Below are 20244 nucleotides of genomic sequence, written 5' to 3'. Positions count from 1 at the left end.
CCTCCTTGGGAGAAAAGATATGACAAACCTAGACAGTGAATCAAAAAGCAGAAACATCACTTTGCCAACCAAGGTCCATTTAGTTAAAGCTAAGGCTTTTCCAGTAGTCATGTACGGATGTGAGAGCTGGACCATAAAGAAGGCTGAATGCCGAGGAATTGATGCTTTCAAACTTTGGTGCTGGAGACAACTGTTGAGGGTCCCTTGGACAGCAAGGAGATCAAGTCAATCCTAAAGGAAATCAACCTTGAATATTCACTGGAAGAACTGGTGCTGAAGCTAAAGCTCCAATACTTTGGCCACCTCAGGTGAAGAACTGACTCATCTGAAAAGACCCTGATGGTGGGAAAGATTGAGGGCAAGAGGAGAATGGGGTGACAGGATGAGATGGCTGGATGGCATCACTGACTCAATGCACTTGAGTCTGAGTAAACTCAGGGAGATAATGAAGCACAGGGAAGCCTGGCATGCTGCAGTTCATGCGGTCGCAGAGTTGGACATGACTTAGTGACTGAACAATAACAACAAAACTCTTGAACACAGTATTCTGACTATATACCCTCAAGTTAAAAACAAAAAGACAAATCCTGAACTTTAATGAATAATTTCAAAACTATATATATTTTAAGAGCGAGTAAATAAGCAAATATATTGAGGACAATAAGAGCCAGGTTTTTCACTGTTGGAAAAAATGGGGTGGGCAATGAACCCTGTGGCACTGGACTCAAACTGGAGTCATGAAGTATGACATCAAGGTTTTATTATGTGTGCATGTGTATATATATGTGTGTGTAATACACAAGATTGTTTACATGGAACATTCCTAAACATGCATCTAACACATACATAAGTACACTAAATGTATGGACACAGACTTCCAGTTCTGTCTGCTAGAAGAATCCAGAAGTGATGACAGTTCAGTGGCAATAAGCACATTCAGTGCCCAGATCCTGGTTTCTAAGTGCCCTTCTTCGTTTAAAGGAACCTACGTTCCTTGTAGAAATGTTGATTCCAAGGCTAGGAATATTTTGTTGTGCCAGAGTAAGGAAGTACCCCCACTGGCCAAATCTGGGACAGAGTAAATAAGGAAGTTATAGATTATAGTCCATAGGATAAAATAAGAATTTATGAGACTATATGACATAAATGAGGAGAAAAGCTCTAATTCATTATTCTAACTGAAATTATCATTTGGCAATCATCACAGTAATACCTGTTTCAGGCAAGAATCATCAATGGATGTTTAAGTATAAGGGGAAATAGATATACACCTGGCCTAAGTAACTCCCTATGAAATACTTAAGGTTAATATCACCTGTTACAATACAAATAGACACCATGTGCCATCTGATGTGACATAGAGAAAGTTTACTACTAGTCCTGGAGTATTCCCATCAAAAATGCATTGCTGTTGTTCAGTCTCTAAGTCGTGTCTGGCTCTTTGCAACCCCACGGCCTGCAGCATGCCAGGTGTCCCTGTCCTTCACTATCTCCCAGAGTTTGCTCAAATTCATGTCCACTGAATCAGTGACTTTATATCACACACCCCAAAATGAGAGAGAATCTACGAAGCAAATGGCTGTACTCCTCAAAATTGTCAAAGTCATAAAAGATAAAGAGAGCCTGAGGAATTGTCCCAGATTGTTTTTGTTCAGTTGCTCAGCTGTGTCCGACTCTTTGCAACCCCACGGACTGCAGCATGCCAGGCTTCCCTGTTCTTCACTACCTCCTTGAGTTTGCTCCAACTCATGTCCATTGAATTGGTGATGCCATCCAACCACCTCATCCACTGCCACCCTCTTCTCCTCCTGCCGTCAATCTTTCCTATCTTTAATTACATGGACCTGTAGAGTCTTTAAAGAGATTTGACAATTAAATACAACACTTGATCATAGATTGCACCCTAGAAAGGAAAGCATTTGGTCATTTTTGTATTCCAGGAAGGACATCAGTGGTAATTCCTAAAATGTAAAAGGCAGTTCAGCTAAAACTGTATCAATGTAAGCTTCCTGATTTGATCATTGTACTATGGTTATGTAAAAGATAAACTTCAATACTGAGTAACAACTTAAGGGTAAAGGGACATCTGGTTTGCAACTTACTCTCAAATGTTTGTGATAAAAATGTCACATACGTGGAAAGAGAGAAAATAAAAACGCAAATGTGGTGAAACTGACAACCAGGGAATCTGGGTGAAGGGTATGCGGTAATAATTTTACAACTTTCCTGAGGGTTTGAATTTCAAAAATTTTGAAATAGTTTACCAAAGACTTGTATGAATTCCAGTTGCCACATAATACTGGACAATATGACAAAAGTCTTACTTTGCATTCATCAAAAAATAGAGGTAGAAAGCACCAAAAAAAAATTAATTCCTGGTAACACTTGACAGGAGGGACAGATCTCACCGACATAATGTAGAGCAGAAGACAGAGACAAGAGTGTGTAACGGACGGTTTCATTTGCATGCAGTTCAAGAGCATCTGTACGCGTGAAGCTGGCACAGAGTTAGAAGGTGGGAGTACTCACTCAAAAGGGACTTGGCAGAACTTTTCTGGAATGCTAGAAGTATTCTATACCATGAGCTAGGTAAGAATTTAAGGGGGTATATGTAGGTAAAACTCACTGAGTTGTACACCTAAGATACGTGTGCTTTGAGTATAAATGAGTTAAAATTTACAATAACAACAACAAATATGGGGGCTCTATTAAAAGAAGCAGTAGTCCAAACCACTGAAAAGCAAAAAGAAACTGAAAGAAAAAATTAAATATTAATAAATCTCAATAGAAACTATAGATTAATTACATAAAAAAGAAACCCATTCAAGTTAAAAGTAGCAAGATATTCAAACAAAAAACTGTTGTATTTTTAAAAGGTGTTGACACATACCTTAAATTTCTCCAGATTCCTAATTTCACCTAAGAGATGTTTAATTTCACCATTCTTCTGCTCCAACATGGCAAGCAACCGTTCCTGCTGTTCAAATTCAGCTTGAGACCCTTTCATTTGCAGCAATGTAGCGATCTGTACCTAGAAGAAAAAAAAAATTCTCCCCCATAAAATTGAGTGGGGAAGAAGATTCTGATAACTATATTTTTGATACAATTCATATTTTGTACTATACTACTTTGGCTTCATTTTAGAAGCTAAACAAATTAGCTGTGACTAGTTTAATCCTCTAATAATTTGAAAATATTTATTTCAGATAGCTTAGTTACAGATATAACTCTTTAGTACTTATTTCGACTACTTATGAGTTGGTATCTGAAGTCCATAACAATTATCTGTACTTCTGTGAAACACAGCTGAACTGCATGGCTGTGGTCAAGAAGTCACCAGGTTAAGTGGTAGAGAAACCCGGCAGAACGCTGTACTGTACTCACCATAGGCACTCTCATCAAGGGGCTGGTGCAGCTTCTCAAAAATTTTAATAAAATTCAGTAGTATTCAGTGGGGGAAATTAAGCTACTCACATTCACAAATGTGAGTTTTGCAAAGGACGAGGATGGAAAGCAAAGGTAAAGGGCAACCTAAGGGTCTTGAAGCAAACTTCAATATATTTTTTTTAAGAGCAGCAATCAACCTACCTAATTATGATTCCACCTCAACTTGGGAATTGCACAGCAGTTGAAAGGAAATTAGCTAAAACCTAAACCTAGCATTCCTTTCTGCCTTCGGAAATTTCTGCAGTTCTAAAAAGAGTCAATTAGTTAAAATACATTTTTGAGTATAGCAATGATATGAAGTTGCAGCTATGGTTATAAGTAAGAGATAAAGACGACTTTTAACATTTTTAAGGATCCACTTTTTGCTCCTGCTTCATACTGGATTTCTCCGGTGTCTCAGATGCTAAAGCATCTGCCTACAATGCAGGAGACCCGGGTTTGATCCCTGGGTCAGGAAGATCCCCTGGAGAAGGATATGGCAACCCACTCCAGTACTCTCGCCTGGAAAATCCCATGGACGGAGGAGCGAGGTAAGCTAAAGTCCATGGGGTCGCAAAGAGTCAGCCACGACTGAGCGACTTCACTTTCACTTTTTCACTTTCATACTGGAAGCTAGACATATCAATCCCTCCAAAATTCAGAATGCTACCTGTGTCTAAAGATAGTTTGGGATAGCAGAACAGTGAGAGATTAGTAACAATAGCCCAACAAGTACAAAAAGAAAACAAAGAGCAAATATGAGAAAATTTACAAAGAAATGATTCCCAGATAGGGGAGAGCTGAGGTAAACCAGACGACACAACTGAAATCCTCAGAAATAAAAGACAGAGTTGTTGTCTATTAAGTCAGCACTTTCCTATTTGCCAAACATGTACGCATGCTGCTGTGCCTTCATTCAACTCCAGGACAACTCTTAGGAGGCGAGTTCTATCATCGCTATTTTACAAATGAGGTGACCAATTGCTCGGAAAAATAAACATACTCGTCCAAAGCCACACAGCTAACAAGTGAGACTAGGATTCAATCCCAAGTTCATCTGAAGCCAAAGTTTAATCACTGATCTTTCCTATTACTTTGGTAAATCTCATCATCCTTAAAACAGGCAGGAAACCCTACAGACTTCTATTAAGTGCTACCACTTCAGGAGAGTTAGGCACAACAGATCAGGAGTCTAAGGGTTGGCACGATACTGGAATATAATTTCCACATGCTTTTCTGTTACCAGCTGTTCGACAAAAATGACACCCAACAAACCTTAAAATTAAAAGGGCTTACATGCTTGATTTGAGAAACTGCAAGGAAAGGAAATTCAAACTTCAGTCCGTTAATAAGCCTTTGTGGGAGATCTGAAGAATGGTGAGAGAGCTAGTTTCAGTTGGAGTAAACATTTCAGGGCTACCCTCAGAAAGAGACCAGGCCAACAGTAGGACAGAAAAATTTTTTAATACTTGATTTTTCCCATTACAAAGAAAGAGCTAATGGTAAGGCTACTGAAAGAATTAAAACCTCAAGGCTAGTGAGTAACAATTACAAACTCAATCAATCCATGGATGCTACATATACCACTAAAATCTACACAGAATTAAATGTTTTTAAATAAAATATAAAAGGGATCTCTCATCAATTAAAAAAATTTTTCCTAAGGTCATGTAGCTCTAGAAATAATCATGTAAGTGTATTAGCTGCACAAGTCACACTGATACAAAATAAGGTCTAATAAATCTTATACTAATTCTCACCTTCATTCTTTGCATCTGTTCTCTATTGAATGCATTTTGTTTCTTCAGTGACTGATACTTGACCTTCATGCTGATAAGCTGACGTTCCATCGCTGCCCTTCGATCCTCCACCTAGAAAAGATAACATGTTTAATTATGCTTTTATTAGGTGAAATGCCAACTTAATCAATGGAGTGTTCATATGTACCTCTGCAAACAAAGAGTTGCCTTTACTGTTAGGGTCCAAGGCCTGCTGGAGGGCCTGGTCTAGCTGCACTTGAAGGTCCTGATTTGCTACACGAGCTTTCTAAATTCAAAAGAGAAAACAATTCAGCTACTTGAGATAAGATTAGCAAGAAAACAACTTATATAAATTGGAAAAGATGGTATTACTATAATCACAATACCTCTAAGGCATCATAGTAAGAAACCGCTTCTTTCTCTCGCTCTTCTTTTTCTCCTTTAAGCCGGTCTACCTGGCGCATTAAACTAGAATTAAGAAGTTCGAGTTGTTCTTGTCTGTACTGTAGCTCATTCACTTCTTCTTGGAGGGTGGTCTATTAAACAGGAATTGAAAAAGAAGAAACTCTTGAATAATCCTTCAGTTAGCAGCTGTCAGTTTATCTATCAGCAGAGGTTAACACTCAAAACTAAAACTAATAACTAGTCAAAGATTATTAACGTGCATAATAAAGAAAACAGCAAAATTCTGTAAAGCAATTATCCTTCAATAAAAAATAAATTAAAAAAAACTCAAAAAAAATTTTTTTAATTACTTTTTTAAAAAGTCATCAAAGAAAGACTCTAGAGACTGTTTCTTTTCTATGAATTTAAAACTTTCAAGCTAATTTTAGCTTACAATGAAAAAAATTATATTCATATATCAACTTCCACTGTATGGATCACAACAAACTCTGGAAAGGGGTACCAGACCACCTTACCTGCCTCCTGAGAAACCTGCATGCAGGTCAAGAGGCAGCAATTAGAACCAGACGTGGAACAATAGATGCGTTTAAAATTTCAAAATTAGTAAGTCAAGGCTGTATATTGTCACACTGCTTATTTAACTTATATGCAGAGTACACCATCTGAAATGCCAGGCTGAATGAATCACAAGCTGGAATCAAGATTGCCAGGAAAAATATCAACAACCTCAGATATGCGGATGATACCACTCTAATGGCAGAAAGTGAAGAGGAACTAAAGAGCCCCCTGATGAAGGTGAAAAAGGAGAGTGAAAAAGTCGGCTTAAAACTTAACATTCAAAAAAGCGAAGATCATGGCCTCTGGTCCCATCACTTCATGGCAAATAGATGGGGAAAATGTGGAAATAGTGGCAGATTTTATTTTCTTGGGCTGCAAAATCACTGCGGACGGTGACTGCAGCCATGAAATTAAAAGATGTTTGCCCCTTGGAAGGAAAGCTATGACAAACTGAGAGAGCATATTAAAAAGCAGAGACATTACTTTGCCAACAGAGGTCCGTATGATCGAAGCTACAGTTTTTCCAGGAGTCATGTACAGATATGAGAGGTGGACCATAAAGAAGGCTGAGTGCCGAAAAATTGATTCATTTGAACTGCGGTGTTGGAGAAGACTCTTGAGAGTCCCTTGGACAGCAAAGAAATCAAACCAGTCAATCCTAAAGGAAATCATTGGAAGAACTGAAGCTGAAGCTCCAATACTTTGCACACCTGACACAAAGAGCCAACTCACTGGAAAAGACCTTGATGCTGGGAAAGATTGAGGGCAGGAGAAGGGGGTGACAGAGAATGAGATGGATGGGTGGCATTACTGACTCAATGGACATGAGTTTGAGAAAACTTTGGGAGATAGTGAAGGACAGGTGTTAGGGAAATTAAATGGTCTTGGCCTCTGACCTTGCTTCTAGCCTGCCTGGACACTACCCTGACTGTGAGTGACTGCCTGCTGTGAGCGCAAGCCTTGCAGCACCACAGATAAGATGGGGAAGAATTTGAGAATGTCAATACCTTGCAAGGGCCCTGGCCAACCAAGCCCCAGGCATAACAACATTCCAAGTTTTACAACACAAAACAAACAGCGTTAACAGGAAACCAGGCTTGCAATTTGGTCAGACTGATGATTATACCAGTTTTCTCCTGGGATTATAAGCAGGAACCCTGAACTGCAATTTTTTGTAGTCTAACCCAAGTAGCAGACATGCTGCCTGGGACCTTGGGACAACTGGGACTCCAGATGTGCTCTGACACGGGACTTCCCAGCACCATTTGAGTCTAGATGTTGGTCAAACCCCAATTTGGTGACATATCCTCTGTTCTATTTCCCTTTTCTTTTAATGTTAGTATATTGAAAGTAAGCTAGATAATTCTCTAATAAATATTTGTATTATTTGTATAGAACAAGTGGCTTAGTTTGTTAACAAATCCTTTGAACCTGAGACTAAAGTGAAAACTTTTGGCAAAACAATAGGGTGCTGCCATTCATGGGGTCACAACAGTCAGACATAACTGAGCAGCTGAACAACAAATCAACTTCTGCCAGACCAACTTTTATATTAAGCTTTTATGACACAAACTAGGATTAGAATAAATGTCTAAACTCTTCCAGAGGTTCCAATAATCTAAAAGTAAAGTCTGCCTTACATAATCATGTAACTTAAAAGCTTTACTTTAATTGAAGGAATCCATTTAAAAACTTATTTTTTAATTAGATCATAGTTAGGCCAAAAAAGATTTCAGTCTTAAAAGTAGCTCATAAGGATTATTACAAAAACATGAAAAATATAGAGCCAGAAAAAGGAGAAAACTCCATAATACACATGCCACAAAAATTACCTTCACATTTTCCATTTCGGTCAGCTCAGTTTGAAGAGTCAGCGTCTCTGAAGACACACTTTCATGTACCCGTTCAGACATTTGCATTTCCTTTGATTTACTAGAAAGGAGTTTCTCCTGATGGTCCACTTTGTGCTTCAGCTGCTTTTCACTTAGCCGAGCTTCATCTAACTCGGCTTTCAGTGTTTCTAACTAAAAAAAGAAAAAAAAGAAAATTCACAATCTTCTAGAGTAAAAGGCAGTAAAAGTCATCAGAACATACCATTGCAGTACAAAGTGTCTGGTACCTGCAGGACAACTATTTTGGAAGGCAAACACACTGAACAAAATTATTTAACCCCTTTTCCAAAAATGTCACATTGCTTCAGTCTTGGAAAACTAATACAGGCACACCTTGTCTTACTGCGTTTTGCTTAACTGTACCTCCCAGTACATGGAGTACATGTACATGGAAAGCTTGTGTGAAAACATTCAGCACCACATCTAACATTCACTAAATGGTTTGTTGTTAATAAAAGTCTTTTACTTGATGTCCAGGGTTACCATTATCATCTATATTGAATTATATTGAATAGGATCTCAACATTCCTAGAATATATCCTGATATTTGTTTACTATTTAAAAAATAAAGACTTCTATTTTGATTTCTTTTCCCTTTTCAACTTTATCATGTGAAACAAAAATTTCAGCTGATTGATATATGTTGAAATGTGTATATCCTTCTGAAAAACATCACTGAATGACCCAAACTTATTGTATAATGAGATGACTGGGGTTTCCTATCTGGCCAAAGCTATGCATCTTTTAACAGACAGTGACATGCCTTGTTTTATAAGCACACAAATGATCCTTACACATAATCAGGGTAAGTCTGGACTCCTGGCCATGTTGTCACTGTGTGGAAAATGAATGGCATGACAGCAACAGAGGAAACAGGCTACCTGGACAGTAGTGGAGAGATGACGGCAAGCTGGGCTACAGAGTAGCCCAGAGACAGATAGTAGCCCAGAGTAGCTGAGACAGATATTTTGTAGCTCAAGTTCTTAAGAGCTTGTTGACGGACTAAATGTGAGAAGTAAGTGAAAGAAAGATGGCAAGTAAAACTCCTAATTATTGGTACAAGTAATCTGAGAACATAAGAAAGACTGAAAATATTTTTTGAATGATTTAGTCTTTACCAAAAAGCCATCTCTATAACTGGCCTTACTTTAGACTCAATATTTCCTATATTACTTTATTGTTTAGGTATTGAAAGTTATTGCTAAACTGAAAATATCCATGAGGAAGAAAATAAGCATCCGTATCAGTAATTGGTGTCTCAACCTGCGTAGCTTTGGATAAGCCGGATTATTATTTGTCAGAGTGGTAAGCAAGACGATTCTAAATATTGCATGAAGCATATTTTGATAGTTATATTTTATTGCATATGAGGAAAAAAAATAACCAGCTCAAACATAATATATTTCATTGATATTGTTACTTAAAATTAGAGAACATTTAAAAGAGAGTCAATTTAATGAGAATTAACTAACCAGCATAGGTGGTACAGATACATAAAAATCTTAAAAGATGCTACATGAAACACAATGAAGCAGGCTTTGAAATAAGAGAGTCAAATTTTGACTGACAGTCTCTAGCTCTATAATCTTGTCCAACTTCACTCAATCTGTTTAAACACTGGTTTTCTCATGTTATATGGAGATAATAATGGTACCTCCCTTAAGGAGTTGTGTATGAACTTGATCATATGTATTAGTTTATCTTCAATAAAAAAACTGTAAAATATACGTTTTATAGTTGTAAAATATACAACTCTAAGGTACATTAATTTACCAAAAACTATTGGTTTCTTGGCGGAATTATAAAGTGTAGCACAAGTTGCAGTGAAGGCTAGGAAACTAGTCTTTCTGAAAAAGGATCGGTATCCTAAGCTCTCTAAAGGAGGCCATGCTGATCAGAGATAAAACTCCTTCTTAACAAATAGTTGCTAAAATTAAATAATTCAATTTAACTACTAAAATGTTATTTAAAACAAACTGCTAAGGTCACGTTAAGATGATGGAACCCCTCATCTCAGCTATTTTGCACAGATGGTAGTAAGAAAGTCTTTCATCATCTAAAGTTTACAAATGGTTGCATGAGCATGAAATTCTTCGGTTCCAAAACACAGACGCCCAAACCTTTTTCTTTAGTTCTTTCACTTCCTGCCCGTGGCTTCTGGTCAGTGTTTCTTCTAATTGCTCCAGATGCATTTTCTGTTGTTGTTTAATAGTTTCACATTCGGAGCTCAAACTTTCTAACATTCGACTCTTAAGCTCAACTTCTCTCTGAAGAGTATATTTTTCTTGTTCATAGCTCTGAAAACAGATTCAATTATAACTCAGTTATACAAAAATAACTTAAAGCCATCACATGTAAGCAGTTTTCCTCTTTGACTGAATCATTCCTGTTTCACACATTTGCTGCTTTCTAAGTAACAAGCACATGTTAAATCTGGAGTAACTATAGCTAGTATTAATGTAAAAAAAACCGTGAGAGGTGATTTGAGACTCAATTAAAGTTCATGCTGGGGATACGGTAATTGCTTCTAGGTCCTGTCAAAGAAGTAAAAAGTGATCTCTGGCTGTCCAGTCAAGTAGTCTCTGCTAGGAAGAAAAAAAAATTAATAGCACTTAAGTTTATTTAGTAAGAATTATTTGGTTTGATAACAATATTCTCTACTTGTAGCTCTAAGTAAAATGAAGAAAAGGTCATTAGTTCAAACCTCTTAAACAAGCTTTAAAAAAATAAGATAAAATTAGATTTAAAAGGAAAAAATTAACAAGGGTGGTCATTAGTTATTTTAACTGCTATGTTTAAATTTGGAGATCAAAGTTTAAATACATTACTGAGCATTTTCTAAGTAAAACGGATTTATTCATTCTTTTAATAAAAGCATGTCAGGTATTAGGGATGCAGCCGTGAGCAAGGAGACGAAATTCCCCTCTCTCCTGTCATGTCTCTCATGAGGGTGGGGGACAAATAACTCAGAATGAGGCAAAAGCTCCTGTGGAGCCCATAAAGCAGGACTCGTATAGCTAAGAACAAGGGGAAGTAATTCATAAGATGAGGTCAAAGGTTGAAAGAGGTTCGATTACACGGAGATCTACAAACCCAGGTAGCGAACTCAGTTTTTGTCGTAAATAAAACAGGAAGCTGCTCCGTGCTCTCAGCAGAGCTGTGACATGATCTTTTATATGCTCCTCAAAGACCGCCTGGCTGTTGTGTAAAGAGTGAACAGTGTGAATGGCAATCTGGGAGACAGGCAACCTAGTCAGGAGGCTATGATAACAGTCCAGGGGAGAGACGACGGAGGTCTGAACAAGAGCAGCAGATGTTCTGTAGGTCACGTTTTTAGAGCTCACTAGTGGATTAAATATGAGAAATATGCGACAGAAAGATATTGAGTAAAACTCATAGATTTCTGGCTCAAGTAACTGGATAAACGTTTTTATAGTTACCAAATAAGGTAAAGAATTCTGCAAGAGCATGTTTGGTTAGTGGGCAAGGAATCAACTGTTCTGTTTATGTTAAGTCTGAGATGACCATTAGTAGGCAACTGAATACAAAAGTCTAGACTTAGGACAGAACTAAGGACTTGGTGTAGCATCAAGACAAACCAAAGCCTAAAATTCAATATGGAGTAAAGAAAGGGAACATGTTTTTCAAACTCAGAACAGAGTCAGAAAGAAAAATATTAGAGATTCATTCAGTTCATTTCCCTGCAGATGGGTGGGAATCAGACCTACAATTTTCAGAAAAGAAAAATATTAAATTAATAATATTAATGACTGCTGGACAACAGCAGCCTTCAGTGGCAAAGCACAAACTGGTGAGCAGAGGAGTGTAGTGTCCCACCTCAGTCAGGGTCATCATCTCATTACGGCATTTATCCAGTTGGCTCTGCAGTTCATTCTGGCTCTCCACTAGCTGTAAACCATACTGAGCAGCTTTCCGTCGCTCTTCTTCAGTCTCTTTGAGTTTGCATCGAAGATCTGCTATTACATCTGCCTCCATGACTTTTTCCTGTCTACTGAAAATAGAAGAAATAAAAGTATGTAAACTTAAACAAAAAACTTCATGTCACTAATAAAAGACACAAGTGTGTTGTGTGTGTATATATTCAATATCACTGTCACATGAAAACACAGTATTAAAGATTTTCTCTTTGACTTTTAAATGGTCAAATTTGCATTCTTGTTTAAGACTAAAGTCTGACTATTTTGTTACCCAATTTGAGAACAAATCAAATAGAGCAAAAAGAAAAAAAAAGATAAATACAATTTAATTTTGCTTCTAAGGAATGCAGTATTAGGAAACTATTCAGTTGTTGCGAAGCTTCCTTAAATGCTACAGTAAGATGATCTCATAATTATCACTATACAGGTAACCAAGCTAAGAGAACAGTAAAAGAAATCAAGAAACTTTATAGTAGCATAACTTCTACTTAACTATAAAAAGGTACCTTTGAATAAGATTGGTAAGGTAAGGACTAGCACGTCCACAAGTTTTCACAACAGTGTTAACTTCCTGAACACATGAAATTTGTCACATTAAATGCACTTTATTGAAAACAGACTCACTAGCATTTTGCTAGTTATTCATAACAACACACGCAAAACAGAGACCATGTTTAGAGTAATTAAAGAACAACCCCATTCTAGATTTTCAAGCAAAGACGTAAACATTTAATATAGAGCTCCACCTCACTCATCATCCTTCCCCAACTGGTTCCAGGCTCCTCAGTTCAGTTCAGTTCAGTTCAGTCGCTCAGTTGTGTCCGACTCTTTGCGACCCCATGAATCGCAGCACGCCAGGCCTCCCTGTCCATCACCAACTCCCAGAGTTCACTCAGACTCATGTCCATTGAGTCGGTGATGCCATCCAACCGTCTCATCCTCTGTCGTCCTCTTCTCCTGCCCACAACCCCTCCCAGCATCAGGGTCTTTCCCAAGGAGTCAACTCTTCGCATGAGGTGGCCAAAGTACTGGAGTTTCAGCTTTAACATCATTCCTTCCAAAGAAATCCCAAGGCTGGTCTCCTTCAGAATGGACTGGTTGGATCTCCTTGCAGTCCAAGGACTTTCAAGAGTCTTCTCCAACACTGCGGTTAAAAAGCATCAATTCTTCAGCACTCAGCTTGCTTCACAGTCCAACTCTCACATCCATACACGACCACTGGAAAAACCATAGCCTTGACCAGACGGACCTTTGTTGGCAAAGTAATGTCTCTGCTGTTGAATATGCTATCTAGGCTGGTCATAACTTTCCTTCCAAGGAGTAAGCATCTTTTAATTTCATGGCTGCAATCATCATCTGCAGTGATTTTGGAGCCCCAAAAAATAAAGTCTGACACTGTTTCCACTGTTTCCCCATCTATTTCCCATGAAGTGATGGGACCAGATGAAATAGTTTTCTGAATGTTGAGCCTTAAGCCAACTTTTCCACTCTCCTCTTTCACTTTCATCAAGAGGTTTTTTAGTTCCTCTTCACTTTCTGCCATAAGGGTGGTGTCATCTGCATACCTGAGGTTATTGATATTTCTCCCAGCAATCTTGATTCCAGCTTATGCTTCTTCCAGCCCAGCGTTTCCAGGCTCCTAGGCTAGACTAAAACTCAGCTTTGAATTCAAAGAGCAACAAGTCATTTTTAAGGTATTCTCCCATGTCTCCAGTCAATGGAGTCATTCATTCAACAAATATTTCTTGAATGCCTATGTGCCAAGCTCCACTCTGGGCACTTCAGATACATCAAGCAGTGGTCAAATGGACCCCTAAAAGGCTCTTCGTTCATAAAACTTATCCTCCAGTAGGAGAAGACAAGCAATAATAACATAATAACTAAATGCACTCGAAAGTAAAAAATGGGGAAAAAAGCAAAACAGGATAAGTGAGCTTGGAAGAAGTGGCTGTATTCTAACTAGGAACAAATTTAAAATGTGTTGAATCGGGAGCCCCTCAGGTGACTTCTGAACAAAGCCTTGGAGAGAATCAGAGAATTAGCCATTAATTAGACATTAGGGAAGAGAAGACAATGGCAACACACTGCAGTACTCTTGCCTGGACAATCCCATGGACGGAGGCGCCTGGTAGGCTGCACTCCATGGGGTTGCTAGGAGTTGGGCACGACTGAGCAACTTCACTTTCACTTTTCACTTTCATGCACTGGAGAAGGAAATGGCAACCCACTCCAGTGTTCTTGCCTGGAGAATCCCAGCGATGGGGGAGTCTGGTGGGCTGTCCTCTATGGGGTCGCAAAGAGTCAGACATGACTGAAGCGACTTAGCAGCAGCCGCAGTCATTAGGGAAAGCAGGTTCCACGTAGAGGGGTAGCAGTACAGTGGAAGTCCAAAGAATGAACAAGATAGAATACAGGTCAGAGGAGATTACAGAGGAGAATACGGAGATCAGGCCATTGTAAACAAAAACTTTGGCTTCTACTCTGGGTGAAATGGGAAGTCACTGCAAAGTTTGGAGTAGAGATAGGCTACACTTAAAAGGATCATTTTGGCTGATACGCTGAATGGCTGGGAGGGAAGCAAATTGAAAGCAGAAAGATCAGGTGCGATGACCACTCATACCAGAGTTGGCTGCCACAAAAGGTGATGAGATTTAACATATATTCTGAAGGCAGAGCCAACATGATTTTCTGACAAATGGAATATGGGATATGTGGAAGAGAATTTTAAAAGGCCTCCAAAGCTTCTGGCTGAGCAACTAGTAAAACAGGTTTGCCAATAACTGACACATCAAAAACTGTGGGTAGAGATGTTTTGGAAAGAAAATGAGAGGTTTAACTTTTAAAACATGAGATATGTCAAGTAAGTAACAGCTCTAAGAGAAGGGTATAAGCTGGAGATATAAATTTGGGAGTTATTAGCATAAATTTTTGAGTTCTGTGTTCATCAAAGTATGAGCATAATTAAAGAGAAGAGGACAAAGGATGGAGCCCTGTCATGAGATGGGAAAGAAGACAGCAAATGATACTCAAGCGAGGTCAGTGAGCTAGGAGGAAAAGGAAGAGCATGTGCTGTCTTAGAACTCAATAAACAGTCAGGTATTAGGGAGGTAGATGATGAACTGCACCAAATGCTAAACCAAATAAAGTGAACACTGAGAACTGGCCATTGGATTTAAATTCACGGAGGTCAACTAGAAGATGACCCCAAAAATAGTTTTGATGGGGAGACTGGGGCAAAAGCCTGACTGGAATTAATTGGAGAGAATGGTAGAACAGCAGAGAGCAAGCACAGTTTTGCTGCAAAGAGCAGATAAACGGGGCAGTAGCTGGAGATGCAGTAGGGTCTTTTTTTTTTAAGATGAAAAACTCTTTAAGAAAAAACAACAGCAAGCTTGAATGACAAAGGCGAGATCAAGCAAAGGGAAACGAATGATACAGAAGACATGGAGAACTGCTGGAGTAATGAATGTGCAGGGTCTGATCTCTGGACAGGCATATGAATGTTTCATCTGAATTAAAGGAAAGTAAAGTATATGGGTACAGACACTGGTAAGTAGGTAGATACGGTGTTCAGAGTCTGCATGAGTGCCCTTCTGCTTCCATTTATCAGTAAATTAGGAAGGAAGGTCTTTGAGAATGAAGATGGAGGAGGAAACAGAGGGTTTTAGAAGAGGGGGTTAAAAAAAAAAAAGAAAAAGAATCCTATGTTATCCAGGACTGGCTATCACTGCTCTAAAATGCAAGACCTCTCCAAAGCCCATACATGATGGAGCCAGCCATTAATTGTTGAGCTGTTAATAATATTTGCTAAGGATCTACCATTTGCCAGGTAGAGTGCTTCAAATGAACTATGACATTTAATTCTCTTAGTGGACCTGAGCTAAGTACTATTGTCATCAATATTTACCAAAGAAAATATGGGACTAGCTTCAAGATATCCCAACCATCAGTGTCCACGGCAGCCACAAAATTAGCTCTCATTCACTCTAAAGATTTGCTGGAATTCCTATTATGTGTCACATACTGTGCTGTTGCTGAGGACACAATGTGATCCTCAAATCAGACAATATGCCTGCCTTCTTGAATTTCACAGTCTATTACTAGAAAGATGTTAAATCAAATAACTGATAATGTAAAGTTACAAGTGTGTTAAGTGCAAGAGGGAGAGGTGTATGGTGCTATAAGCCTACAACTCAGGGCAGCAGTCTCAATCTGGGTGGTGGCGTGTGAGCAGGGTCAGAGGGAATAAGGACAAGAAAGATTTCCCTGAGGAAGTGACTTTTCAACAGGTGTAATGAACGTCTAAGAGTAATCTATCAATCTGCAGAGAAAGGTAGCCAGGGCTGAATAAAAACTATAGCTAATATGTACCAGATATCACACAGGATGCTTTGCAAACATTATTACTGCAAACTCTAGAAAATTCTTAAAGAGATGGGAATACCAGACCATCTGTCCTGCCTCTTGAGAAATCTGTACGCAGGTCAGGAAGCAACAGTTAGAACCGGACATGGAACAGACTGGTTCCAAATAGGGAAAGGAGTATGTCAAGGCTGTATATTATCACCTTGCTTATTTAACTTATATGCAGAGTACATCATGAGAAACGCTGGACTGGATGAAGCACAAGCTAGAGCCTCTTGATGAAAGGGAAAGAGTGAAAACACTGGCTTAAAATTCAACATTCGGAAAACTAAGATCATGGCATCTGGTCCCATCACTTCATGGCAAATAGATGGGGAACCAGCGGAAACAGTGACAGACTTTATTTTTGGGGGCTCCAAAATCACTACAGATGGTGACTGCAGCCATGAAATTAAAAGATACTTGCTCCTTGGAAGAAAAGTTATGACCAACCTAGACAGCATATTAAAAAGCAGTACTTTGCCAACAAAGGTCCAAGGCTATGGTTTTCCAGTAGTCATGTATGGATGTGAGAGTTGGACTATAAAGAAAGCTGAGTGCTGAAGAATTGGTGCATTTGAACTGTGGTGTTGGAGAAGACCCTTCAGAGTCCCTTGGACAGCAAGGAGATCCAACCAGTCCATCCTAAAGGAAATCAGTCCTGAATATTCATTGGAAGGACTGTTGCTGAGGCTGAAACTCCAATAGTCTGGCCATCTGATGTGAAGAACTGACTCATTTGAAAAGACCCCGATACTGGGGAAGATTGAAGGCAGGGGGAGAAGGGGACGACAGAGGATGAGACTGTTGGATGGCATCACTGACTCAATGGACATGAGTTTGAGTAAACTCCAGGAGCTGGCAATGGACAGGGAGGCCTGGTGTGCTGCAGTCCATGGGGCTGCAAAGAGTCGGACCGACTGAGTGACTGAACTGAACTGAAACATTATTTTATTGAATCCTCTCAACAACCCTACGAGATAAAAGGGTCACCCCTTCCCCCAAACCATGGACTGCAGCATGCCAGCCTGCAGGCAGTCCATGGGGTCTCAAAGAGTCAGACACTACTTGGGGACTGAACAACCACCCCCCATTTTACACAAATGCAAACTGAAAGGTTAAGTGACAGAGGCACAGAAAGGTTAAGTAACTTGCCCAGGGTTATCAGGTGATAACACTGATAACTCAGTGGCTAAGTGAGATGGGAACAGGATTTGGTTCCATAGCCTGGTGCTCCTAACCACTTTTCTGTTCTGCTTCTCAGAACAGAAAAAAGCATGTAGCAGACAGGAAGCTTGGGATCAGACTGCTTGAGTTGTCACTCCGTCTTCAGTACTGACTGGCAGCATCAACTTGAACAATTTCTCCAATGTCTTGTTTAGTCATCCATAAACCAAGGTCAGTTACAATAGGGTTTTTGTTTAAGATTAAACCAGCAATGGGTAAAAAGCAGCTAGAGCGGAATCCTACACGAAACTGTCTGAGCAGCGCTGTCCAGTAGAAATACAGTGCGAACAAGACACGTTAATTTTCAATTTTCTAGGTTCCACGTTTATTTTAAAAAGTAAATAGTGGTGAAATTCACTTGAACAATGCGTTATTTAACGCAATATATCCAAAGGATTATCATTTCAACATGTAGACGTCATATTATCAACGAGAGAGTAGTCTTTAAAATCCAGTGTGTATTTTACATTTGCAGTACTCTTGCCTGGAAAATCCCATGGGCGGAGGAGCCTGGTAGGCTGCAGTCCATGGGGTCACTAAGAGTCGGACACGGCTGAGGGACTTCACTTTCACTTTTCACTGCATTGGAGAAGGAAATGGCAACCCACTCCAGTGTTCTTGCCTGGAGAATTCCAGGGACGGGGGAGCCTGGTGGGCTGCCGTCTAGGGGGTCGCACAGAGTCGGACACGACTGAAGCGACTTAGCAGCAGCAGCAGCAGCAGCAGCCTTTCTCGAATCATACAGGCGGCGGACATAGAGCCAGCGCAGATCCAGTGTTCATTATCCCCCAGACCCAGGCAACGGACCCGACTTTCCGTATTTACGCAGAATTCCCGGGAGGAGTCGTAGCGGCCCAGCGGAATATTAGGGCCGGCTCGGAACCTGGTCTGTAAGAGCCGAGTTCTGCCAAAAAAGCTGCTCCAGCTAAAAGCCTGGGCGGAGACCCAGACCCCAGGTATCCCTAGGCCCTGCCCTCCTCTCCCCAGCCCTTCTCTGCGCCGCCCCCGCGCGTCCCCCTTCATTCGCACCTCCCTCCGGGCCCCTGGCCCCTACCTTTCCTCACCCCTTTCCCTGCTGCTGCAGCTCTCCGCGCTGATTCCCGACGTTAATTCCACTGCGGCAGCGCACAATCACCGGCCCGCTCACTCACCAAGCACTAGGGTTAAGCGCCAGAGCTTTTTGAATGTAATTTCCGGAAGCGCCAGGGCTTTTTGAATGCAATTCCCGCGAGACCTCACGTCACGCGATACTTTCCGCCCTAGCCGCGCGTAAAAGGAAAAAAGAGGACGGAACGCCCAAGACAGTGCCACGCCCCGGCTACGGCGGGTTTGGGGCAGGCTCAAACGAAGCTCTGTGTCGCGTCAGCGTTACTCACGGTTGGTTTTCTGGACGCTTTGGGGGGGTTTTTTGGTCTTCGTTTTCCCTAGAGACAGTGCTTTCTGGAGGGATAGTGTCACTCGAAGGCGAGGCTGCGGGGGAATTCCCTCGTGTGCTGGCTTAACGGCGCGTTGGCCGGTGTGCATCCTGAAGGCTATGCCCTGTGGTACCTATCTTAGGGTTCCAGAAATTTCAGTGAGTGTGACACTGCCGAAAAGCATCATAGGCAGAATCACAGTTACGTTTATAAGACAGAGTGCCAGTTAATTTTACACAGATTATCACATTTAAGCCCGCCAACAGCTTTATGAAGTGGGTGAGTGCTAATCGACTCAGGCGTGTAAGACTCTGCGACTCTATGAACAGTATAGCACTTCAGGCTCCTCTGTCCATGGGATGCTCCAGGCAAGAATACTGGAGTGGGTTGCCAGTGCCCTCCTCCAGGGGATCTTCCCGACCCAGGGATGGAACTCTGTCTCTTCTGTCTCTTGCATTGGCAGCCGGGTTCTTTCCCTCTAGCGCCACCTGGGAAGCCCTATGAGGTTCTACAGAGGAAAACAGTCAAAGAAAGGTACCTTTGACAAGTGATAGAACTAGAATTTGAATTAATGCAGCCTGCTGTGGTGCTGGAGAAGACTCCTGAGAGTCCCTTGGGCAGCAAGCAGATCAAACCAGTCAATCTTAAGGAAAATCAACCTTGAATACTTATTGAAAGGACAGTTACTGAAGCTGAAGCTCCAGCAGTTTTTGATCACCTGAGATGAACAGCCGACTCATTGGACAAGTCCCTGATGCTAGGAAAGATAGAAGGCAGGAGGATGAGATGGCTGGATGGCATTACCGAGGCAATGCGCCTGAACTTGGGCAAACTGCAGGAGGTGGTGAGGAACAGGGCGCCATCTTGGGCTGCAGTCCTTGGGGTTGCGAACAGACATGACTAGGCGACTGAACACCAACAAGTCTGCTAAAGTCCAAGCTCTTTCGTGTGTCTTTAAACAGTTATTTTATATTTTGTAAACCTGATGCTTATTCATTATTCAGAATTTTAAGCAATCAGAAATAATAATAGCCAACGTTTAGTGAGCACTTCTGAATCCATTAGCAACCGTAGTACAGATCAAGTTATGCTTTTGAGCCCATTTTTTTCCTACTTGAGGACTTGGCCATACGTGCTTTCTTCATCATCAGTTTTTTACCCCTCTGTTGGATCTTCCCTATCAACAAATAAACATGGTATAATGACTTCCATCTGAAAA

At 40.4% G+C, this 20244-nt stretch overlaps 1 protein-coding gene and 1 long non-coding RNA gene across 9 annotated transcripts in view; one reads left to right on the top strand and one right to left on the bottom strand.

Moving 5' to 3' along the window:
- SPDL1 (spindle apparatus coiled-coil protein 1) overlaps positions 1-18792 on the bottom strand; it is a 33365-nt gene extending 14573 nt beyond the window's left edge. For 2 of the 8 annotated variants that reach the window (XM_027979970.3, XM_012096685.4), the window contains exons 1-8: positions 18665-18792; positions 11879-12053; positions 10162-10338; positions 7982-8173; positions 5573-5722; positions 5374-5472; positions 5187-5297; positions 2891-3031 (exon numbers count right to left, since the gene is read on the bottom strand). In XM_027979970.3, the coding sequence (XP_027835771.1) occupies positions 2891-3031; positions 5187-5297; positions 5374-5472; positions 5573-5722; positions 7982-8173; positions 10162-10338; positions 11879-12037 (1029 nt within the window). In that variant the 5' untranslated portion in view covers positions 12038-12053; positions 18665-18792. The remainder of the gene's footprint in view (positions 1-2890; positions 3032-5186; positions 5298-5373; positions 5473-5572; positions 5723-7981; positions 8174-10161; positions 10339-11878; positions 12054-18664) is intronic. The other 6 variants (XM_027979971.3, XM_060400304.1, XM_027979972.3 and 3 more) reach the window with 3 other exon arrangements.
- Positions 18793-18908: 116 nt separating this feature from the next.
- Positions 18909-20244, top strand: part of LOC105602434 (uncharacterized) — a 75566-nt gene continuing 74230 nt past the window's right edge. Inside the window, exon 1 of the long non-coding RNA XR_001435854.4 lies at positions 18909-18987. This is a non-coding gene — a long non-coding RNA (uncharacterized LOC105602434). The remainder of the gene's footprint in view (positions 18988-20244) is intronic.

This window comes from Ovis aries, chromosome 16 (assembly GCF_016772045.2).
Source record: "Ovis aries strain OAR_USU_Benz2616 breed Rambouillet chromosome 16, ARS-UI_Ramb_v3.0, whole genome shotgun sequence".
In the NCBI taxonomy this organism is placed as follows: domain Eukaryota; kingdom Metazoa; phylum Chordata; class Mammalia; order Artiodactyla; family Bovidae; genus Ovis; species Ovis aries.
The sequence above is the reverse complement of the archived record's forward strand: the minus strand, read 5'-3'. Positions and strand labels throughout refer to the sequence as shown.